This window comes from Zalophus californianus, chromosome 2 (assembly GCF_009762305.2).
Source record: "Zalophus californianus isolate mZalCal1 chromosome 2, mZalCal1.pri.v2, whole genome shotgun sequence".
NCBI classification, from domain to species: Eukaryota; Metazoa; Chordata; class Mammalia; order Carnivora; family Otariidae; genus Zalophus; species Zalophus californianus.
In genome coordinates this window covers 153,418,429-153,442,979 of record NC_045596.1, presented here as the reverse complement: position 1 = coordinate 153,442,979, position 24,551 = coordinate 153,418,429, and the positions used below count along the sequence as shown (strand labels likewise).

Below are 24,551 nucleotides of genomic sequence, written 5' to 3'. Positions count from 1 at the left end.
TTGATTTTTTTAATTTAAGTTGAAAAATAAAAAAGGAACTAGAAATCTAACATTTTACTAATAAAAAAAGTTAAATTAATGGACAAAGCTTCAAATGTGAAAGATAACCTGCCTCGAGAATCTTGGGGAGGCTACTTTACAAAAACATGCTAAACCAAGTAACCCCAGAAGGTAACTCGACCTCAAGAGAGTGACTTTATTTTGCCGAAAACTACAATTCCCAGAATGCATCTAAACCAGACCTCCCTACCTCGAGAACGGAGCCCGGAGCTGCCGCAAGGGATTATGGAAGGCGTGGATTCCTTGCGTGAAGAGAGCATTTCACCTGCTAAGGGCGGGAGAATCTTGGAGACCACCTCCCGGATAGGCGGGGCAACGGCTAGGAGCGACCAATCACCGAGCCAGCCCTTGGAAGGTCTGAAAAGCGGCGAATCAGAACGCAGCAGCTTCAGCCTTCACGGGCGCGCGGTAATTTGAATACAGTGGAGGAGAAACTGGCTCCTCCAAAGAGAGGTTCCCGGCTTCGAACCTCAGGTAAGAGCTGCGGGGGCCAAGGCGTGGGGCGGAAGACTGAGGAGAACCGGAGATTCTGTGGAACGTGCGGGTGAATGTCAAGGAAAAAGATCTTTTAGCTCAGGGCTTGGCGCCACGGCGGCTCAAGACCGAAGCCACCCGGGGGTTTTCCGCACTTTGAGGTCACGGGGTTTCCATTTTTCTGACTTAGGGTTTCCTTGTCTATTTGCCCTGACAAGGTTCGGGAACAGGCGCGCTTTTCTGTCATATCTCTCCTCATTCAGCCCCAGAAGTGTCTTCTCTTAAGCCGCTACTTGACATTGAGTTCCAGGGACCTTGGTTTTCTGTTTCACCCTGAAATCATATTTGTGTATTATTTTTTTTAACGTACCTGATCCGAAGGAAGGAGAAGAAACTACTGAGCAACATAACCAGGCTCTCTCATGCTCGAGAATTAACGTGCATGATTGTGTTTATTTTCAGCAGCCGGAGGACGTCCAAGTCTTTTATAAACAAGAAACAAGCGGCTTGTTCTAGGCTCTTTAGTAAGATGGGAGAGGATTATGCTAAACCCGTTTTCTTGCTGAACTCTGAAGAAAAAACTAGAAACGTCTCTGCTTCATTGAGCATTGAGGCTGTTGAGGAAGACAGTTAAACCAACAAGAAAATGTGTTAAATGGCGTATTAAGGAAGTGTGGGGTCTGGTGAGGAAAATCAGCAGGGAGATATCCCAGTAGAGCATTTAAACTTGGTGTTAATTAATCAGGCTAACTAAAGGGGAAAATGTGTCCTGAAATGGAATTTAAGGGCGCCTGGGTGTGTCAGTCGGTTAAGCGTCTGCCTTCGGCTCAGGTCATGATCCCAGAGTCCTGGGATCGAGCCCCGCATCGGGCTCCCTGCTCGGCGGGAAGCCTGCTTCTCCCTCTCCCACTCCCCCTGCTTCTGTTCCCTCTCTGGCTGTGTCTCTCTCTGTCAAATAAAAAAAAAAAAGAAAGAAAAAGAAATGGAATTTAAAAAAAATATTTCCTCCTTGGTAGGATCATTTTCCAGCTTGAAACAGATGTACTAATTCTGCTTTTATTTCTTCTTAATTGCTCCGGTGATGCAGTGTTTTCCTTTTTTTAATTTATTGTTTATTAAGTGTTCATTAAAGTGATTTGCTTTTTTAAATAAGCTTTTATTTTTTATTTATTTAAAGATTTTATTTATTTGACAGAGAGAGACACACAGCAAGAGCGGGAACACAAGCAGGGGGAGTGGGAGAGGGAGAAGCAGGCTTCCCGCCGAGCAAGGAGGCTGATGCGGGGCTCCATCCCAGGACCCTGGAATCATGACCTGAGCTGAAGGCAGACGCTTAACCACTGAGCCACCCAGGGGCCCCAAAGTGATGTGCTTTTTAAAATACCTCATCCATCAAAAAACTTTTTCAAACTCTAAAACTATAACTTTGATATAGTGATTTTTGTACATATTGGATAAATTTGGTTATTATAATTTTTCTATTGCTTTTAGGAGTTCAGTTAAGAAGATGTCAGCTTTTACTCCAAGAAAAAGGAAGCAGCATTCTTCGAACTATGACAAGTGAGTCTCATCCTGTGGTTAGAAGCTCTTAAAAAAAGAAAAATCCACCTTCTTGTCTTTCTTATAGTCTCTCTTCTGTTTCTTAAAATTTCTGTGATTCCACTTGTCTACTCCTTGTGGCTGTAGTAACATTTTATATTCTAATTCTAATCTGGAAATACTGTAAGCTTTCAAAATTAATTATTCAGTGCCTTTGGAGAGAATCAGAAAAAGCTGTTTTCTGTCACTTGGAAATGTATGTCAAATCTTTTATTATCTTGCTCCTTTCTGTTCTCTTATATAATAATTAACATAGTGTTTTTCATACAGTACTTTTCTGTGAGCGATCCTAGAAAATCTGTTGACTCAGTGCTTACTCCATGTCATAATAGGAGATAAATTACTCCCCACAGAACAGGCTTGAGGGGGTCAGTTTATTACATAGAATTAATAATTTTAGGGAACTTGTAACCAGTCAAGCCTGGTGAGCTCTGAGTATATGGCCAAAACTTAGAAAGATTTTAAAGCGCATGCACACACACAATATCAAAGCTTTTTTTGTTCACAGTGTTTGTTTTTGCAAGCATTATTGGAACTTTTGAAAAATATTTGAATGCTTTGGTAAAGACATAATTTGAGAATCAATTGTTAAACTAATAATGTGTATGGATGGGTGTTTGGTAGAGAGGATGTATTGTTTTTAGTATGACCTACAAGTATGGTTGTTTATTACTTAGCAGTAGATTGGCACAAAATTGAAGCAAAATGATACTTAAAATTGGACCTTGTTTCTTTTCATAGCCTATTATCAGACATTCCATCAAAGAAATTAATTTTGGACTTTGCTGAAAATATATTTTCATCACCTGATCAAAATTACATTTGCCAAAGCAGTGATAAAAATGAAGAAAATGTACATTGCTCTGAACAGGACCATTTCCTTTCAAGTCCACTCAAAACAACTAAAAAAAACAGACTTCCACCTGCAAATCAAGGTTCACCATTTAAATCTGCTGTGTCCACTGTATCCTTTTACAACAAAAATAAGTGGTACCTCAACCCATTAGAGAGAAAACTGATAAAAGAGAATAGGTCCATTTGTCTAAAAACTAATAATGAAGACAAATCTTTTCCCGTGGTGACAGAAAAAATGCAGGGAAAACCAGTCTGCTCCAAGAGGTCGAATAAAAAACCGCAAAAGAGTTTAACTTCTAAATATCAACCAAAGTATAAATGCATCAAACCTCTATCAAAGAATTCTAAAAATTCCAAGCAAAATCGAGTGGCCTATAAGCCCATTGTAGAGAAAGAGAATAATTATTATTCAGCTCAAAATAATCTGAATGCTCCTCGGGTTCTAAGCCAAAAAGTCAAACCACAAGTTACACTCCAGGGTGGAGCGGCATTTTTTGTTAGTAGAAAAAAGCCCGGTCTTAGAAAATCGACTCTGGAAAACAAGCCATTACTGGGAGTCACACAAAAGAATATATCAGAAGTGATCGAAGATTTTGATTTAGAGACTGTCAGTAAAAGAAAAACTTTTGAGACAAGGCAAGTGCCAAAGTGCTTGCTACTAGAAAAAGAACCAAGCGTCGAGCTGCTTCGTGAAAGAAGTAAAAATGAAGAGAAATCAATAAAGGTAAAGAAAACCAAATATGTAACTTTAAAAACTAAAACTTCAGTATACGTTATATATATATATATATATATATATATTATATATATATGGTTGTTCAACATGGTTGAACAAAATTTTATTTTCTTTATAGTCCAAAGGACTGTTTTATGAAGCTGAATAGTATATTTTAGTCATTATAAAGAATTTAGGGGCAGGGTGGAATGATGGGACTTTTCTCTCTTTTTTGGCTTAAGGAAGCCTACAACATTTTCTTGCATTAAGATATGCGTTTCATTAAATCCCCTTATTACTAAAGTCCAGAGAAACTTAGCAATTTTTACTTGGTAGTATTTTTAGAAAGTAGAAATAAAAAACTAGGGTAGTAGTTTTAAAGTATATGAGCATATTGCTTTTATTTGTTTCAGCTCATTAAAGTGCTAGATTCTAGAAAATTTAGAGAAGACAAAGTATTTTTTTATACCTTGTTCTTGCTGGCTAAGCCATGACATTTCTGATTTTACTCATTCTTCCTATTTTTTCTGCCAAAAAACACCCCCATATCTTGACTGGAGTTTTGGGTTTCGGTGATATAAGTGTGTAAGTTTATCAAAACTGATCAAATTGTATACTTTATATCTGTGGACTTTATGTAAATGTACCTCAGTTTTTAAAAATGCACAATTCAGGCTAGAATTCTCAGTTTAGCAAAACAAAGTGGCAGTGGGGGGGGTGGTGTCTGCATTTCCATCCATCCATCTCCTGGTTAGTATTCTCCCTATCTATTTGGTAATAAAGATACAGCATTTGTACAATGACATGAATTCTCTGCAACACTATTCTGCCTTATTTTCTTTTCTGAACTTCATTTTGTGGGGCTGGGTATTGGGTTCTGTCTAGTTTTCAGTGATCTTTGAGCAGCTGGGCTTTTGCGCATCCTAAATTTGTGGAACTGAACTCTGCTCAAGATTCTTAAGATTTTGTTAAATACCCACTACTAGTATTCATCTCTCCTAGCCAAGGATGAATCCTCTTTTCGTTAGTGGGTACATCACCTTTCCCCAACTCATTATGGAGCTCTGAGAAATGGTGAACTGATGCATTGTGCCATGTCTACTGAGATGTAATGGTCTTGAATAGGAGTTCTACTTTAATCAAAAGGGGTTTTTTCCTTTCCTCCCAAGCTATATATTCTCTCAGTCTTACCAGATTAGTACTGTTAATGAAATACTTGAGAATGTTTCTACTTTGCTTTTCCCCCTTCCCTGCTACTGCCCAACAAGTGGGATTTAGAAGCCTCTCCAGCTACTCCAGAGTGTTCTTTTTTTTTTCCTTGGCTGCCTGTTTTTAAAGCTTATGACAGAAGGTTGTCCCTTCCAGTTGGGTGGCTGCTGGGGAAAATTTTGCCATTTTTGCTAATTTTTTTTAATTCATTATCATAGAAGGGATGTTTTATAATCTTCAGTCTACCATCTTTATCAGGAAATGTAATACATTTTGACAGGATGACAAATTACAGTATTAAATATGTGCACTCTTATCTTTTAAAAGATTATGTACATTTAGTAAATATAGAGGAAATTTTACTTAAAGTAGTCTGAAAATTGATGATTTAAAATCAGTTTAAAAGTGTAATTTATAATAAACTAGATATTTTGCTTTAGGAATAAATATTGGGATTCATTCATGAGATAGGAAATAATTAAGAATTATAAGTTTCCTTTAATTTTTCCCTACTCATTTTTTTCAGGATTCATTAGGTGGAGTAGTTTCTTTAAGAGAATGTATGCCTAATGAAAATAAGTGTTTTCCTTCAGAGGATTCTCTCAGTGAAAACAAGGCGGGTAAGTAAGAGAAAACTTCTCAAAATGAGTTTATTTACTTGTAATGATAATTCATTAGTATCAGTATGGAATTATACACAGTAATATGTTGGGGTTTTTTTTATTCAGTATGTGTGCTTGTGTTTGTATCTTTGTGTTTGTCTCAGTGACACTGTTTTCTATGGTAAGCAATGCGGTGCATTTTGAAGACAAGGAGACCTTGGGCTGGAATTTAAGACAAATACTGATGCATAGTTGGTCTATGCGATGTGGCCAAGTTACTTAGGCTCCCTAGAACTCAGTCTTCTCATCACACCTGCTCTACCTATCTTTTACCCAAAATAATAGAAAGGAGTAAAAACAACTTATGTTATATATTTGTGATCAAAGTCCTATTTTAAGTAAGCATAATTTACGAAGCCATAGAAAGGACACTGAATTGGGCATCAGGAACCTTGGGATTTTGTCTAGGTCTGCCACTAATTAACTGTGTGATCTAGGGAGGAGATCTCTAAGGGGTTAGTCTTCATTTTTTAATTTTCTCTTAGTTCTGAAATCCCATTACTAACTCGTGGTGTCATTGTTCAAATAAACAGTATTTACTAAACTATGAATATATATAGAGGTTAATTAACATTTTATTTACCAACCAGATTCTTGGTAACTTTACCTTGTTGGTTATATCTGTAATTTTGGAAATAAATTAAAATTCTAGGAATATATATGTTGACTATAGTGAGAAAACTGCAGTTCATAGGAAGAAAACAAAGATAAAACTAAAAGCATAATCTGGAGCAATAGCGCTTAACAGACTAAATGATATATATAGAAGGATTGTTCATAATGATAATTCTGAGATTCACTGTTAGTAACTAGTATTTACTAGGTGCTGAATATGTACCAGGCAGTGCTAAGTGTTTAGTATGTGTTATGCTTCACATGGGTTGTGCTATTACTGATATAATGCGACATGTAACAGAACAATAATGGCTTTCTCTTTACAGTAGTTGTAAAGTTTTCTTTTAAAATAAATTTATTTCAGAAAACTAAATTCATTTAAAGAAAAATATTTAATGAATAAAAAATAATACAGATGGCATAAGAATATGGCAAAATTCAAAAAGGTAGTATACAAATGGTAAAAGTTGATTACTTCATAATTAGTTTATCATTTCTCACAACAACCCTAGGAAATGGGTGTGTATGCCCATTTTATAGAAGAGGAAAAGAGACTTAGGTTAAGTAACTTAGCCACAGCCAGTCAGACCTGTTTTGGCCTTGTTTCTAGAGAATGAGCTCTATTTTTCAATGCAAAGTTAAAAGTTTGCTTTTTGCTATATAGCCCACTTGCAACATATTTTTCTCTAGGCAACTACTATTTTAACTTTGGTCTTTAAAACTTTTTTTTTTTTTAAGATTTTATTTATTTGACAGAGAAAGCAGGGGGAGCAGCAGAGGGAGAAGCAGGCCCCCCACTGAGCAGGGAACCCAATGTGGGGCTTGATCCCAGGACCCTGGGATCATGACTTGAGGCGAAGGCAGATGCTCAACTGACTGAGCCACCCAGGCACCCTGGTCTTTTTTTTTTTTTTTTTTTAAATAGGCTGTTTATTGTGCAATAATTTTATTTTTTTAATTTTTTATGTATTTTTTTAAGCATTTTATTTATTTGAGAGAGAAACAGAAAGTGAGAGAGAGCACAAGTGGGGTGAGGGGCAGATGGAGAAGCAGACTCCCCGCCGAGCAGAGAGCCCGATGTGGAGCCCGATCCCAGGAACCTGGGATCGTGACCTAAGCCGAAGGCAGATGCTAACTGACTGAGCCACCCAGGCACCCCAATAATTTTAGATTTATAGAAGAGTTATAAAGACAGTGCAGAGAGTTCCTATATATCCCTCACCCCATTGTTACCATCTTATATCTCCATGGTACTTTTGTCAAAACTAAGAGACTGGTGTTATTAGTACGTTACTATTAACTAAACTCTAGACTTTATTTGGAGTTCACCAGCTTTTCTATTAATGCCTTCTTTCTGTTCTAGGATCCGGTCTAGGGTACCACACTGCATTTAGTTATCATGTCTCATTCGTCTTCTCTGGTCTATGACATTTACAGTCTTTTACTTATTCCATGTTTTTCATGATTTTGACGTTCTTGAGGAGTACTAACCAGTTGTCCTATACAGTGGCCTTGAATCTTGGTTTGTCTGATCCTTGTCTCATTAATAGACTGGACTTACAGGTTTTGGGGAAGAATGCCACTAAAGGGAAGTACTCTTCTCACCACGTGACATTACAGATGATGTTAACCTCTGTCATTTGGTTAAGGTCAGGTTTGCAGGTTTCTCCCCTGTAAAATCACTCCTATTCCTTTTCCATACTGTTCTTTGGAAGTAAATCACTAAGTTTAGCCCGTCCTTTCAGGGAGGGGAATTAAGCTCCATCACCTGGAGGGGGAAATATTTACATATTTATTTGGAAATCTTCTGTAAAGTGTTGTCTCTTCTCTCCTAATTATTCAATCTTTAAATGGACTCATGGACACATATTAGTAGGGACTCATAAGTATTTTATATTTTGGGTTATAATCTAACACTACAGTATTCATCCTGTTGTTCAGATTGTTCCAGCTTTGACCATTGGGAGGTCTTTTCAGGTCATTCTCTTTGGAATGTCCCGTCCTTTTGTTTTTTTGAGCACTTCTTTATTTTCTGGCACTACAGGATGCTCCAGGCTCCTCTTGAATCTCCCTGCCCCAGTCCTAGAATCAGCCATTTCTCCAAGGAAACTGGTTCTGTTGGGTTGCTCCTGGAGTATCACTGCTTCTAGGCCCTGTCAGCAGACAGCTAGGAACTACATGTCTGTATGCTAATGCATGTGTGCACACGTATCTCTAGTTGTTCCTGTATCTCTCCATCTGCACGTATACTAAATAAACACAAGTTCGAACCTGATGTCTCTGACTCTAATCCAGTGCCTCAGGGTTTATCCCTTTCTTGTTTACCCATAGCCTCCCATGGACAGTGAAAAACCTGGTTCCCACTATTCACTGTCCACCCACTTAATTGTTCAGTCCCAGGACACCTGCACAGTATTTTCAGAATTGTTAATTCACACTCCTGTGAGAAATACTTACCAGTTAGAATATGATATTTACAGTCCTTTTGTCTTTAGCCTTATAATTTCTAGTTAAAACAGTTTTGTCAAGTTCCTTAGATCAGCTGCCTATTCTTCCCCTACCTCTTCCATTGCAGTTATGCCGTGCAGTTCTGATATACTTACATGCATTCGTCCCAGTCTGCATCCCATCTTGAAATCCCCCACCATCATGGCTGATGTTTAAATTTGATAAAGTTCAACTTAATTAATATTTTCTTCCACGTATTGTGCTTTTGGTGTTGTATATAAATACATACCCAAACCCAAGTTCATGTGGATTTTTCTCTTACATTTTCTTCTAGAATTATATAGTTTTACATTTTACATATAGATCCATGATCCGTTTTGAGTTAATTTTGTTTTTAAGATTTGATTCATTTATTTATTTGAGAAAGAAGGAGCAGAGGGAGAGGGACGAGCTGAGTGCAGAGCCTGACACTGGGCTTGATCCCACAGCCCTGAGATCATGACTTGAGCTGAAACCAAGAGCCAGACACTTTAACCCACTGAGCCACCGAGGTGCCCCCCATTTTAAGTTAATTTTTATGGAAAAGTATTGTCAGATTTTTTTTTTTTTGCATATGACTGCCCAGTTGTTCGAGCACCATTTGTTGACTATCCTTTCTCCATTTAATTACCTTTGCCTCTTTGTCAAAAATCAGTTGGCTGTTTTTGCGTGGGTCTGGTTGGGGCTATTTTGTTCCATTAATCTATTTGTCCTTCTGCCAATACCAGACAGTCTTGATGATTACTTGTTAAGTCTTGAAATGAAGTGACTTGAATATTTTGGTCATATTAACCTTTAAATATTTATGATTTAAAGCTTTGGGTTTATTTTGTAATATAAATTATTGTCATTTTTTTCCCCTACCAGTTTCTCCTGAGTCCATTGTCTATCCCATCTTCAGTGTGTCTTCGGTCAATACGAAAAGGTAGGGATTGCTCTTGTTTTAATGTTTAAGGTTTATTTAATTTTGAGTCCTTTGGATATCTTTCTTTTTTGCATTATTTAATTTGGAGAATATATTTTTTCTTCCCCACTTAGGGGATATTGAGAATAAGATGAAATCAGACCCTCTCATAAAAACTTCATAAGAACCTAAGAGTTGAGAGAAGGGAAAAATCTTTATGGATTTGAACAATAATAATTGCTAACATTTTTTTTTAAAGATTTTATTAGAGAGAGAGAGAGGGAGAAGCAGGCTCCCTGCTGATCAGGGAACCTGACACGGGGCTTAATCCCAGGAACCTGGGATCTTGACCTGAACCAAAGGAAGACACTTAATTGACTGAGCCACCCAGGTGCTCCATTTTGCTAACATTTTTATACAGTACCTGACCCATAATAAATAGTTTATATCCTTTATCTCACTTGATTCTTACAACAACCTAGAAGGTAGATACTACTAATAATTCCATTTTCAGCTGAGGAAACTGATAGTAATCCAGTTACAATCGCACAGCTCTTAGGTGCAACAATCTTAGCAGCCACGACTAGAGTCCATATCTGAATTCGGCTATATTGCCTTTCCTGGGTGATAATGTATTAACAATAGTTCATGTTTAATGAGCATTTACAACCTTATGATGTAGGTACCATTATTTACCCCATTTTATAGACTAAGAAACTGGCCAGAAGAGTGAGTAACTTGCAGCAGCTCAGTGCTCTTATAAATCCCAGCTGAAGCTACCACTATCCTAGTCAAAGCTAAGACTGGGATGGGGGAGACATGGGTGGGTATGAGGAGAATCGGTGGGAAAGCTCTGGAAAAGAAGTTTCTTAATAGTCTTAACATCTTCCTAAGTGGTTTTGGTCCTTCTCTCCCCACTTGATAAATAACTGGAGGTATCGAGCAAGGAGATTCTAGCTTGGTTCTACTTTCAGAGTAGCTCACCTTAAGTCATCTCAGAGATTGGGTTGGGTGGGCAACTTTCCTTTTTCCAAAACTATATTCCTAGATTTTTGTACGTTTCCATTTTTTCATCTGTCTTCTTTCATCACTATTTATTGAGGATTGAAACCTACCACAATTAGCTGATAAAAGTGTATACACTAATCTAATCTAGCCTAAAGAGATACTAGGATACTATTGGTTGAATTGTTCGAAATTTCTTTTTATATAGAACCCAAAAGGTCAGATCTCATCAATTCCTTATGGTTTAACCTATGACTTTTAATTTAGGTAGGTTACAGATTCTCCAGGCTCATTGTCTCACATTCATTTTTTGTTTAGTCACTCATTTGGCATTTATAGAGTACTATGCGGTACTGAACTATACTGAGTTTTGGAGCTGTGAAGATAAATAACACATAGTTCTATCATGGAAGTTATGGTTGAAGGAGGACAGGCATTTAAACGAATACATATAATAAAGTGTTAAAATTACTAAGGTGGAATAAAGAGGGGCGCCTGGCTGGCTCAGTCAGTTGGGTGTCTGCCTTCTGCTCAGCTCATGATATCAGGGTCCTGGGATGGAGCCCTATGTTGGGCTTCCTGCTCAGCGGGGAGTCTGCTTCCCCTCTGGCCCTCCCTCCCACCCCGCTCATGCTTTCTCTCTCTCTCTCTCTGTGTCATAAATAAATAAAATCTTTAAAAAAAGAAAAGAAAAGAAAGAAAAAGAAATAGATTGTGGTCATACATGCAGGGATGGGAAGAGCTGAGTTCCTTAGCAAAGGTTGCATAAACAAGAGGGGGTCAAGCAACCTAGAGTGTGTGTTTTATATAACAGGCATGTACCATTAGTGGTTTGTCAGCAGTTTAAAAGCATCGTATCTAGCGTTTTTTAAATGGAATAAAGCATCTCACATTTATTAACAGTAAGTTATTTAGTGAAACTTTTGTTTTTAGTTTTATATGTGTGTCTGTATTGGTCAAAATGTAAAATATATTTCTTACCATGATATTGCCAAATCAGTTGGAAAGATATTCTTCTAGTCAAATGATAACAGGGTAGCTTGGTTTAGCCTTGAAGCATTGGACAGGTTTTTCTCTAGTGTTTTGTTTTTGTTTTTGTTTTTTAGCTTGTTAGTTTTCTCTGAATCTCTTGCTTTGGGCCCTTGGTTTTTTCCTTGCCGATTTTCTTTACCTCTACTCTCCACAGATTTTTATTCCTTTCGTCCTTGGAAAACCAAGGTCCTTTCATTATAAGATGAGATTTACAAACTCAGGGCCTACAGAGATTGGGTGGGGGTTGGAGCCAACTGAAGAATGCATACCTCATCTAAAAGAGCATGCGCTGCGTTAGTTACATTCTTTGAAGACATAGTGGTCTGGTGATCTTATAGTGTCTCTTGCAATATTGGAAATACACATTTTTAAGTGAAATCTCTAGATTTTGAAATATTGGTAGCTAATCCAAAGTTTTAAACACTGTGTAAGCCAATCAAAACATCAAAACATGCTAGCTGGATTTGGCCTGAGAGCCTCCAGTTTATAACCTCTGTAAGCCAATCCCAACATTCTTTCCTAATGAGAACAGGTTGCCTCAACACCATCTATCCAGCCAAAATATTTTTTTCCTAAGTATTTGAGAATAGTGGGGTGGTGTATTAGGTATGAGGACAAGTGAATATATTAGCCTCATTCAACTGCCCAAGTAAAGAGTTGTTGGATCATAATATGCTGGTGGCTAACTTCCTGTGGAACTATGAGGTTCAATAATAGAATCTACTTATTTGGGGCACCTGGGTGGCTTAGTCGTTGGGCAGCTGCTTTTGGCTCGGGTCCTGGGATCAAGCCCCACATTGGGCTCCCTGCTCAGCGGGAAGCCTGCTTCTCCCTCCCCCACTCCCCCAGCTTGTGTTCCCTCTTTCACTGTGTCTTTCTCTGTCAAATAAATAAATAAAGTCTTTAAAAAAAAAATCACTTATTTGCTGTGGTATTACAGGAATTTCTTTATGCCTACATGGGTAAACATTGTCCTAAAATTTGGCAAAGCAAAAAAAAAATCACTTTTTAAGGAGGACGTCAACTTAAGACTGCATATGTGCATCTGATACTATAAATGTTAGAGTCCCTTGGACTTGGAGTTAGAAGATGAGAATTTGTGTCTTACTGCCACTCTTCACTAGTTACTTTACCTGGAGGAAACTACTGATCCTCTCTGAGTGGGCCTCAGGTTTCTCATAGTTCTGAGCCCTATTACTTCATCAAGTTACTGTCAATAGAGAGCAATAAAAATTGCAAGGTGCTCTGCAAGTATTATGTACATAACTGTTTTCATTGTAATTCCTCAGATATTTTTAATTTATTAAATAAATATTAAATATTAAATAATTTATTAACTTTCATTTCTAAAGATCTTTAGTTGAAGAACAGTCTTCTGTGGGATCCGTCATATCTGCTAACTTCTTGAAACAGATCAATACGCAGAAAAGTACTAATACCAGAGATACAAATAAAGAAACAAAAGAGCAGCTCATCATTGTGAGTAAATTTAAAACAAAACTCCTCCTGTTTTGTGGCTCTCACATACAGAACACGAAGTCAGACTTGTTGTCTTAGCATAGTTAACATGGTTTAGAGACATTATGAGTCTTGTAAATGCCAGCTTTTTTGTAGTGATAACATTTAAACCTAGTCAAGTAGATTTTCAAACTCATAATGTTAGGCAATGCTAGTAATTTAGTAGAATGCTGATGAATCAGTTGTCTCCGGATAAGGAAAATTATTGTTGATCCACAAAAGATGTAATGAGAATAGCTACACTCTAATAGACCTGGGCTTGGCAAATTATGGCCGTGGACCAAATCTGAACCATGGCCTATAAACTAAGAATAGCTTTGGTGTTTTTAAAGGGTTGGAAAAAAGAGAATAATATGAGACAAAAAGAGCCTAAAATATTTTCTGTCTGGCCTTTTGCAGAAAAAGTTTTACAACCCCGGTATTCATTCAGAACTTGGTATTTTCAGTAGCATTAAATATTGCCTCATGAGATAGAATGTAAGTTAATAAGCCACAAAATTGAATATTCCTGACTTGCCTACATTCATGAATTTATCTGTGCTTTTTCTGAACTTTTATTATGTATTTATTTTTTTATCAACTCTTGGGGCAAAGAATTTTAATATTCCTAATCACTTAAGGAAAAAATACTATATGATGAATATACAAGTCCTGAGATTTTTGCCCTGCCTCTTTTAAACAAGGCCTTTTCACGGCTCATTTAAGAGCTTAATAAAGAAGCACTATTGTTCATCTTAGCTATTATCCTTATGATTTAATCTGATTCCTTCTAGAATTATGGGTCCAGCCAAGGGATCTTGATTATTTTATACCATCAAAGAGACAGTTTGATTTCTTTCATCAATTTATTGCATTTTTAGGTCTCTTCTCATTCCATTTTGTTTAGGAGATGGGGGAAGAGCATACAGTAACCAGACTTTCATTTAGTATTTTACTTGTGCCGGCATAAAAGAAAAATAGGGAGAAATTTGAGTGAGTGGTTACATGAACTAAAATACAGAGCTATTTGTGATATGTTTAAGATGGGCTTTTTCTTTTTCTTTTCCCAATTACAGGACGCAGGTCAGAAACACTTTGGAGCAACCATGTGTAAGTCTTGCGGTATGATCTATACTGCCTCCAGTCCTGAAGATGAACTACAGCATGTTCAGCATCACTACAGATTTCTGGATGGCATCAAATACACAGTAAGTCAAAAGTAGTCTTTCAGTTTGTTCTAAAAGTAAAACTGCCTTAAAAGATACATTTCTTTTGCTTAAACATTGAAAAGATATATATCCATAAATACCATCTGCAGTTTTGTTTTCAAAATATTTGAGGCTGACGGTATTTGAAAGCTACCTTTTATAAAAGTGCCAGTTCAAACTTTCTATCCTAGTATAAGTATTGTTCTAGGCTGAGTGAACACCCTTCATTCTTAATTCTAGCCTTTTGAGCAGAGCTGAACAATTAGGATACAAAACTCAAAGACTTGAGGAGACCTCACTTCCCTGCACCTCCTCACTTTCTTCTTTGTAGATTAGAAAAACAACTTTTCTGTGACTTCTCCAGGCTTTTTCTTTTCTGATAGGAGAGGTTCCATCTTTTTGTCAAGCACCTTTCTAGCCCAGTACATCCTGTTGTTGGCCTTTGTGACTGTTCCTGCTACTCAAATGCATTTCCTTTTCTCCTCTATTTTTAGTGTGGTTTATTAAAGCTCTGCTTACCCTAGCCCTCCCCCACCTTCCTACTCCTAATAACTCATCATTTTTTCTCTATATTCCTATGAAGGGTTCTTTAATTGACTTCATCTTATTTTGTAGTAGATTATGTACATGTCTCCCACTAGGGTGTCAGCCTCCTGAGGACAGGCAGTGTATTTTAGGCCATCTTTTATTTCCCTTCTCACATCCCTTGAGATGGATTGTGTCTTTTTTCATATCATTCATTGTTCATCTTTTTGTTCTCTCCAGACTATTTGATGTTTTTTTTCTCTCTTTTGCAAATTAAACTGACTTTTTTCTTTTTATCAGGGCTGGAAAAAAGAACGCGTAGTAGCAGAGTTTTGGGATGGGAAAATTGTGTTGGTCCTGCCACATGATCCAAGTTATGCTCTCAGAAAGGTATGGAACATAAAAGTTTTTTAATCCTTGTTCTCCTCCTCCTCCCTTTTTCTCCTCTTACCGAGAAATCAACCTAAGTATAAAACACCTTTCCTGTGAGCTAATCCACCTTGATGTACATATGCAAGGATGACTCTCATAGTGGTTTATACAAAACTAAATTTAGAATTATAAGACAGAGTGTCAAAGATTAAAGAAAACAGTTATCTGTTTTATCCTTTACCTTCATTTTCACTTGCTAAAGATAAACTAAACTTTTTAATATTGAGAAATTGCCCCAGAGTCTTTTTCTGTGTTGGTATTGTCTGTTTCTTGGACTGGATGTTGAGCTCCCCAGTGAACAGTGAATAAAGCTGAAACAAAATCTCTTCTGGCACTTCCCACTCCTTACTCCCCGAGGAGTCTGCATTTCTTTCTGCTGAAAGTGATCTGTAAAATAGGTTTTTCAAACCTTGTTTCCAGAGTGGCAGATACATGCATCAATAGTGAAATAATTTGGGGATTGTGTAAATTTAGGGAATAGAGGTAAAAGAGGCTAAAATGATAGTAATCAAATTAATCTCTTTTGGTTTTTAACATCATTAGGTAGAGGACGTCCAAGAACTTGTTGATAATGAATTGGGCTTCCACCAAGCTGTTCCCAGATGTCCAAACAAAACTAAGACTTTTCTCTTCATATCTGATGAAAAGAGAGTAGTTGGGTGTTTAATTGCAGAGCCCATCAAACAGGTATGGTATATGTCTTTTAAATTATTGGCATAATGTGTGGGCAAAATAAAGTAGTTGGGTGAAATCTCCATAAGCATTTAAGAATGCTACCATTGATGACTTTTTTCCCTACTAAAGTATCCTTGACCATATGGATAATTGAAATCTTTTATTTCTATTATATTTGGTATTTTGTCATATGTAAGCAGAATAAGTCAGTCAGTCTTATGTTCATGTAGTCATTTCCATACCTGGACTATAAAATATAGTGATTTTAAATAAGCAAATCTATAGAGCCCAGATGTTGAGCATGTGGTTTAGTGCAGGTTAATGTAGCTGGCAAAATAATTATTGTCCCTTAATTAGAATCTATTTTAGGTGCTAATTACCAATGTTCTGGAAGAGGAGTTGGCAAACTTCAGCTCATGGACCAAGTGTAGCCCACCACCTGTTTTATAAATAAAATTTTATTGGAACACAGCTATGCTTATTTATTTCCATATTATCTGGGATTGCTTTTGTAACAGAGATCACCTGGCTCAAAGAGCCTAAAATATTTGCAACTTGGCCCTTCACAGAAAAAGGCTGCCAACTTTTGTTCTAGAATAGAGATAGTTTTTGCCTCCAAGGATCTTATAGTATAATCTTTAGCTAGAGAGAATTATAGTTCAGATGTGTTCTTTTTACTTGACTTTTTAGTATCCCACACTTATGTCTCCTTCCTTTTAAAAATAGTTTCAATATGTCTTAAAATGATACTAGCATAAATTCATCCTATACCTTTGTGTAAGTGACTCCCTTTCTCCTCTCATTTCTACTATCTTTTTTTTTTTTCTTAAAGATTATATGTATTTATTTGAGAGAGAGCACATGCACAAGCAGGGGGAGGGGCAGAGGGAGAGGAAGAACCAGACTCCTAGCTGAGTGGAGAGTCTGATGCGGGGCTCAATCCGAGGACTGTGGGATCATGACCTGGGCCAAAGTCAGACGCTTGACCGACTGAGCCACCCGGGCGCCCCTCATTTCTGCTATCTTTATTGTTCTTCCTTGTTTTCTCTTTTTATCTGCTTTTTCATTGTATGTGATATATATATATATATATATATGTGTGTGTGTGTACACACAATATAGTGTCTCTTGTGGGTTTATCAGAAAATGGAGAGAAAAGTAGCTGGTTTGTATTAGTGATCAGTTTGGCCTTTTCTTTCATTTTAAAGAAGTAGACTATTTATGTAGTGATGATAGACAAATATAGCCAAACATATTCTCTTCTACTTTTTCTTGTTTCTTATTTCAAAAGCAAAGTTTTCTTGATGGTAGTTAAAACTTAAGTACCCACCTATCAGAACAGCTACATTTAAAAATAGTGACAGTACCAAATGCTGGCAAAGATGCGAGGAAACTAGATCTTTTATTTTATTTTTTTAAAAGTATTTATTTATTTGAGAGAGCGAGAGAGTACATGAGATGGGGGAGGGTTAGAGGGAGAAGCAGGCTCCTCGCCGAGCAGGAAGCCCGTTGCGAGACTCGATCCTGGGACTCCAGGATCATGACCTGAGCCGAAGGCAGTCGCTTAACCAACTGAGCCACCCAGGGGCCCCGAAACTAGATCTTTTAGACATTGTCGGAGGGAATGTAAAATGTTAAGACTGCAAAACATTTGGCAGGTTTTTTTTTTTGTCTTTTTTTTAAGACATATTTATTTCAGAGAGAGAGTGCGTGTATGTGCACACAGTAGGGAGCGGCAGAGGGAGAGAGTCCCAAGCAGACTCGATGCCGAGCCCGGCACCAACACGGGGCTCAGTCTCACAACCCTGAGATCATGACCCAAGCTGAAGCCAAGAGTTCTGGATGATCAGCCAACTGCACCGCCCTGATGCCCTGGCAGTTTCTTAAAAAATTAATCATACGTTTTTCATATGACCCAGCAATCCTATTCCTGGGCATTTATCCCACAGAAATGAAAACTTATTCTACACAAAAGCCCATACCTGAATGTTCATAGCAGCTTTATTTGTAGTAGTCAAAGCCTGGAAACAATGAAAGTGTTCTTCAGTAGGTGAATGATTACACAACCGGTACATTCATACAGTGGAATATGACTTAGCGATAAAAAGGAACAAACTGTTAATATATGCAACAACTTGGTTAGATGTCAAGGACATTGTGCTAGTGAAAAAAAGACGATCTCAGAAGGTCACATGATGTATGATTCCATTTATATGACATCCTCAAAATAACAATTATAGAGATAGAGAACATATTGAAGTAGCCAGGGCTTAGAGATGGTGGAGGAGAAAAGGTGGGTGTCACTCTACAAAGGGAGCAAGAGAAAGGTCTTTGAGATGGTACAGTAGCTCTGTGTCCGGGTTAAGCTGTGGTGGTGCTTAAATAAGTATACAGGTGTGATGAATTGTCCCATGATAGGGAACTATATGTATACATTATACTTACGTTAATTCCTTGGTTTTGGTATTGTACTGTAGTTACGGAAAATATAACTATTGGAGGAAACCGGGTGAAAGGTACATTATTTCAAAATAGAAAGTTTAAAAAGATCCTTAAATACCAACCAAATTTCATAGTTAATATACAAAAATCTTCTTTGGTATTATCAGTTTTTCAGGATATCATAAATATAGTTTAGGCTGGAGAGAATGGGAGAAGTTTATGTACTGGATTAAAAGTAAGAGTCTGATTTTTATAATTTTTTAATCCGAAGAAGGAAGTTTCATAATGGTATGTAATACACTAGAATGTAGGAATATCTCAACACCGGTAGTTTTTTGTGTTTTTTTTTTTTAAACATTGTGTGACTAAATGGATAAGAATTCAAAAAGTATCAGAATTTTAACATTTTTGGTGAAGGCATAACAAGATTAATTTTAGATACTTAAGTCTTATTTAAGGAATGGCTTTTAAAAAGAAATGTGAACTCAACTGTACTGTTAGCTCTAGATGCATCTGTATATCATTGCAGGCCTTCCGTGTCCTTTCTGAACCAACTGGTCCAGAATCCCCAAGCTCTAAAGAATGTCACCGGGCTTGGCAATGTTCAGATGTACCAGAACCTGCAGTCTGTGGAATAAGTAGAATCTGGGTCTTCAGACTAAAACGAAGAAAGCGCATTGCACGACGATTGGTAGATACTGTCAGGTAAGAAATAAAATAAAATGGATTATTAGATTAGCTTTCCCAGAACCTTTGCTGGCTCATGAGTCAAAGGGAACGATGTTGTTAAGACACTTCTGTTTAAATACTACCAAAGTCAGGCTAAGGCAAGTGTTGGCACTGGGGGAAAAAACCCACTAGAGGTACTCAATTTAGGGCACAACATTCCAAGTATGAAACATGATAGCCCAGTGCTCATCAAACTACCTGCGGTAATAAACTAGTTTAATTATAGACCAACACTTTAATAAAATGAGATGAATTGCTAGAAAATGAAATAGAAAAGCAAAATAGAAAATACAAGCCCAAATTTTTATTAGATTCAGCAGATGTAAATAAAAGTTAACATTGCAATAAATATAATTTATACAAACAAAATACAGGTTTAAAAAAAGAACTACAGAAATTGTACATGTTCATTGACTAGTGTGTGACCAGGTATAATTAATGAAGACTTACTATAATTCACAAGGGTAACTAAATGGAAAAGTGAGTTAGCAAGGCAACCCACAACATGGGAGAAAATATTTGCCAATCATTTATCTAATATATCCAGCATATATGAAAGAACTCTTACTACACAACAATAAAAAGACAGGTAGCTCAATTTCAAGATGGGCAAAGGATTTCAATACACAGTTCTCCAAAGAAGAAATACATAAGGCTCCTGTCAAGGATTTGCTAACCAAGGGCGTCTGGGTGGCTCAGTCAGTTAAGCGTCTACCTTCAGCTCAGGTCATGATCCCAGGGTCCTGGGATCGAGCCCCGCATCGGGCTCCCCGCTGAGCGGGGAGTCTGCTTCTCCCTCTCCCTCTGCCTGCCACTCTGCCTACTTGTGCTGTCTATCTTTCTGTCAAATAAATAAATAAAATCTTAAAAAAAAAAAAAAAAAGGATTTGCAAACCAAAACCACGATGATACCACTTCACACTCACTAGCGTGACTATAAATTTTTTTATTTATATTTTTATTTTTTTTTAAAGATTTTATTTATTCATGAGAGACAGAGGCAGAGGGAGAAGCAGGCTCTCCGCGGAGCAGAGAGCCCGATGCGGAACTTGATCCCAGGACCCTGGGATCATGACCTGAGCCGAAGGCAGATGCTTAACCGCCTGAGCCACCTAGGCATCCCTATAAATTTTTTTTTAAAGGGGGAAAATAACAAATATTGGTGAAGATGTGGAGGAAATTGGGATCCTTGAATTTTGCTGGTAGGAATGTAGAATGGTACAGCTGCTGTGGAATAGTCTGGTAGTTTGCAGAAAACTAAACTATTAACCATATGACCCAGCAGTTCTGCCCCTAGGTATATACTCAAAAGAAATGAAAGCATGTGTCCATATAAAAACTAATACATGAATGAAGCTTCATAACAGCATTATTCGTAAGAGCCAAAAAAGTGTAAACAACCAAATTCATGATTAATGCATAAATACAATGTGGCATTTCCATACAATAATACAATGGGATCTTATTTGGCCACGGAAAGGAACGAAGTATTAACCTCTACTACAACATGGATGAACCTTGGAAACAATATGCTAATTGGAATAAGCCAGTCACAAAAGGCCCCGTATTGTATGATTCCATTTACAGAAAATATCTAGAACAGGCATATCCACAGATAGAAAATAGACTAGTAGTTTCCAGGGACTAAGGCCAGGGTGAATGGAGAGTGACTACAGATCGGTACAGGGTTGCTTTTTGGGGTGATGAAAATGTTCTGGAATGGATATTGGTGGCAGTTGCACAGTGATGTGAATATACGAAAAACCACTGAATTGCACACTTTTAAAGGGTGAGTTTTATGATGTATGAATTGTACATCAATAAAAAATAGTGGTTTGCCATTTTAAACTCCCAGGTTCACACTTGCAACTAACATTTAATTACTTGAAGTTTCTTCTGTGACAAATGAACTTACTTCTTGCTTGTTAGTGTACCTGATCTAGGTTGGCTGGATGAGTTTCACAAAACTTATCCTCTCAACTTCTATTCCTAAGATAACAGGTTACAATCCAGTGACCACACTTTGACCAGACCAGGGACCACAGTTTGAGTAGCGCTAGTCAAACCTGTTGAGTCCTATACACTTTAAGAAAGAACACCCAAAACCACTGTGGGATCCAGTGTTGGGCCATAATCCTGGTCCACTGCACATTCCTTATAAAAGGGGAACAGTGAGAAAAATTAGTGTCTGTAAAGATTTTTGACAGTTAATTATGAAATATCTCTACTTTCTGTATTTTATGTTAAGAGATGCATACATTTGGCATGGGGAATACCAGTATCTAACCTAGTTCCACCAGTCTGTAGTCCAGTGCTTCTCAAACGTGAAAGTGTGTATCAGTCACCTGGGGATCTTGTTAAAATGCAGGTGTGATTCAGTAGGTTGGGGTGGGGCCTGAGATTCTGCATTCCTGATAAACTCTCAGGTGATGATGAATGTTGCTGGTCTGTAGATCATACTTTGAGTACCAAAGCAATAGGTTATCTATAAGCAATAATGAATAAAAATTAAGTTGCCTTTAACGGAGAAATAAAAATACATTCATTTGAGAACACATCTCTCTTCTCAAGCCCGGGAATTAAAGATACAGGTAGCATAATTGGCAGCTATCCTGTATATATATTATATACAGGATATATATATTGGGCAATATATATTTAAATCCTCACAAGAGTAGAATATTGTTCATGGTTGTTTTACCTAAGAAGCAACTGAGGCTCACCTGGGATTATTAGTACACGTCTATACTGATAGGTGAATAAAAGGACAGAGTTAGGACTCAAACCCACAGATCTAATGTTCTTTCCATAGCTGATACCACTTATAAAGAGAGTAAGACCTGTTTAATATTTTGCTTTGGATTCTAGTAAATTCAGCAATAAACTTTGTATGAAATTACATAGTATACCATATGCTTATATCTTCTAATTGAATCCAGTCTTTAATTTTTTATTTTTTGAAATAATTTCAAACCTATAAAAGAGTAGCAGAAATAGTAAAAAGAAGCCCTTATTTACCTTTGCCCAGATTCATCAAGTTTTAACATTCACTTTCTTCCTGAATTATTTAGAAGTTATATACATTATGCCCCTTTAGCCCCTCGTACTTCATTCAGTGTGTATTTCTTAAGACCAAAGGTAGTCTCTTTCATAAGCATACTTCAGTCATCAAACACAGGGTATTTAATGTTAATGTAATGCTTTTATCTGACGTATAGTTCATATTTCCGTTTTGTTATTTGTCTTCAAACATCCTTCCCAGCATTTTTTTTTTTTCCTGCCAGGATCACATTGCACGTAGTTGTCCTAGCTCTTTTGTCTTCATCTTCCTTCACTTGGAACAGTTTCTTAGTGTTTGTCTTTTATGGCATTGAAGAATTTGAAGAGTACTGGCCAGTTATTTTTGAAATATCCTTCAATTTTGTTGAATTCTTTTAACCATTTCATTTTATTACTTTTAATCCTAGTTGAGCTGGGTCAGGAGAGTTGTGGTCAAAATGCAGGTTAGTTTTTGCCTCCTTAAAGCTCTGAGCATGTGATGTGGTTGAGGAGAATAGTTGTTGGTTAAAATTGTTGATGGTGGTTTTTTGGTTTTAATGAACTGTGGCTTTTAGTCAGCAATATTATCGTCTATTCGTTGCTCATCACCATGGGTCCCCTGGAGTCAGCTAGATGGTTTTTATAGCTCTTTTTGCCTCTCAGCAGAATTTTTTCTGGACCTCAGTTTGCTCATCTGTGAAATGGTATCATTAAGACTTCCATTTCTAAAATCTAAGGCATTAAATCACTTTATCACTTAATTTTTATTTTAATCAAGAGTATTTAAAGAGATTGAAATTGTATATTTGGGTTGCTTTAAAATAAATGCTAATTATTAGTTGGAATTTTAAGTTGGTTCCATTGTTAAATTGTCTTTTCCTCTTCTTTAGGAATTGCTTCATGTTTGGCTGTTTTCTCAAGATTGATGAAATAGCATTTTCTGACCCAACACCAGATGGCAAGTTATTTGCAACGAAATACTGCAACACCCCTAATTTCCTTGTATACAATTTTAATAGTTGAAGCCAGTGTCTACTATAGAACAGTTACTGGGTGGATGAGTTCAGACAGCCCCATATCATATAACATTTAGTAAATATCAAAATAAATATACTAAGACACACACATACACAAAAACCTGTATTGGTTTTGTTCCTTATGAATTGAAAAGTGAGGGATGAATTTGTTGAAAATTATCTGGGGATTCAAAAAAATTTTTTTTTTGGATAATATATACTGACTAGCACTGGAATCCTTAATTATGAAACTTTGTAGCTATTACTGGAAAATGACATGCCTCCTACATAAAAACATTGACAAAGCAAGGTGGTTTCCACAGATATGTGACCACTTACCTTTTATAAAGCACACTTTTGCACCAGGATTACCTCATGCCCAATCAGAAGCAAACAGCAAAATTTAAAGATGGGCAAATAATTTCCATGCCCGGTCTTTAAAGGTAATTCCTGAATTTTGTACACAAAATTCTCACTTTATAGGTATTGGCTGGAGCAATTCAGTTTGAACAGATTTAGTATTTTGAATTTTTAATTTGTAAGAGGGCTTTTGCCTCTTTATGGTAAAGAATGAGTAAGATTTCCATATCCTTTTATGTAGAACAGAATTCTGTAGCTTAAGGTTTTAATCCTTTCGAAAATCATATTAAGCAAAATGTACCTGTCATCGGATCCGAATACAATTAAACGTAGTAATTGCACTATTGTCATTCCATGACCTTTGGGAGTGTGAAAATGCTAATTTGGGCTGCTTACCTTCAGTGCCCTTGTTGCTCGTTGCTGGGGATTGACGGCATTAACAGAATGGACCCCTAGTTGGATTAGATGATTCATATGGTTACATTTTTAAAACTTTTGCATGTTTAAAATACATCTGACTTGTTCTGAGGAGTCTGGCTGCAATGCTGACAAAGTGAATAGTAATATTTAACTGAGGTCAGTAAATCAATGTATGTAGGTGGATGGGCCAGAGAATGTGATGACGTTATGTAAACACACCTCAGTATGCACACATTTTTCTAGTATAATTCTTGGATACTTACTTTGGAGAGCAAAGAATATTGTTTTGATTCTAAAATTCATGTAACTGCTTATCTGGCAGTAGGACTCTAGGGAAGTAGTTTTCCGGGTTATAACTCTGTAGAATCAGTTCATCTGCATTCTTGCATTTGCCTGTAAGTTAACATGTTTCCAAAATTTAAAAGCCTAGATTCCAAAAAGAATGTGGAAGTGTAAAATGTGTGTAATATGCGAACATTTTAATGCTGTTTTCTGCACTGCTGTTTTTGTTTTAAATATTTTATTTAAAAATTTTTATTAACATTATTTTGCTTGCTCAATGCTTTGTGATGAATCAATTAAAATTCCTTT

General features: G+C 36.9%; 1 protein-coding gene across 2 annotated transcripts; it reads left to right on the top strand.

Annotated features, from left to right (window-relative positions):
* Positions 1–407: 407 nt before the first annotated feature.
* On the top strand, positions 408–24,551 carry ESCO2 (establishment of sister chromatid cohesion N-acetyltransferase 2). Of its 2 annotated transcripts, none has more exons than XM_027599150.2 (11): positions 408–534; positions 2,026–2,094; positions 2,875–3,712; positions 5,439–5,532; positions 9,544–9,601; positions 12,970–13,096; positions 14,191–14,322; positions 15,148–15,237; positions 15,823–15,966; positions 18,926–19,101; positions 23,055–24,551. In XM_027599150.2, exons 2-11 carry the CDS (start codon positions 2,042–2,044, stop codon positions 23,185–23,187), a joined length of 1,845 nt encoding a protein of 614 aa, XP_027454951.2. In that variant the 5' UTR covers positions 408–534; positions 2,026–2,041; the 3' UTR covers positions 23,188–24,551. The 2 variants fall into 2 exon arrangements, with proteins under 2 accessions (XP_027454951.2, XP_027454952.2); XM_027599151.2 differs by lacking the exon at positions 408–534 and adding an exon at positions 680–695.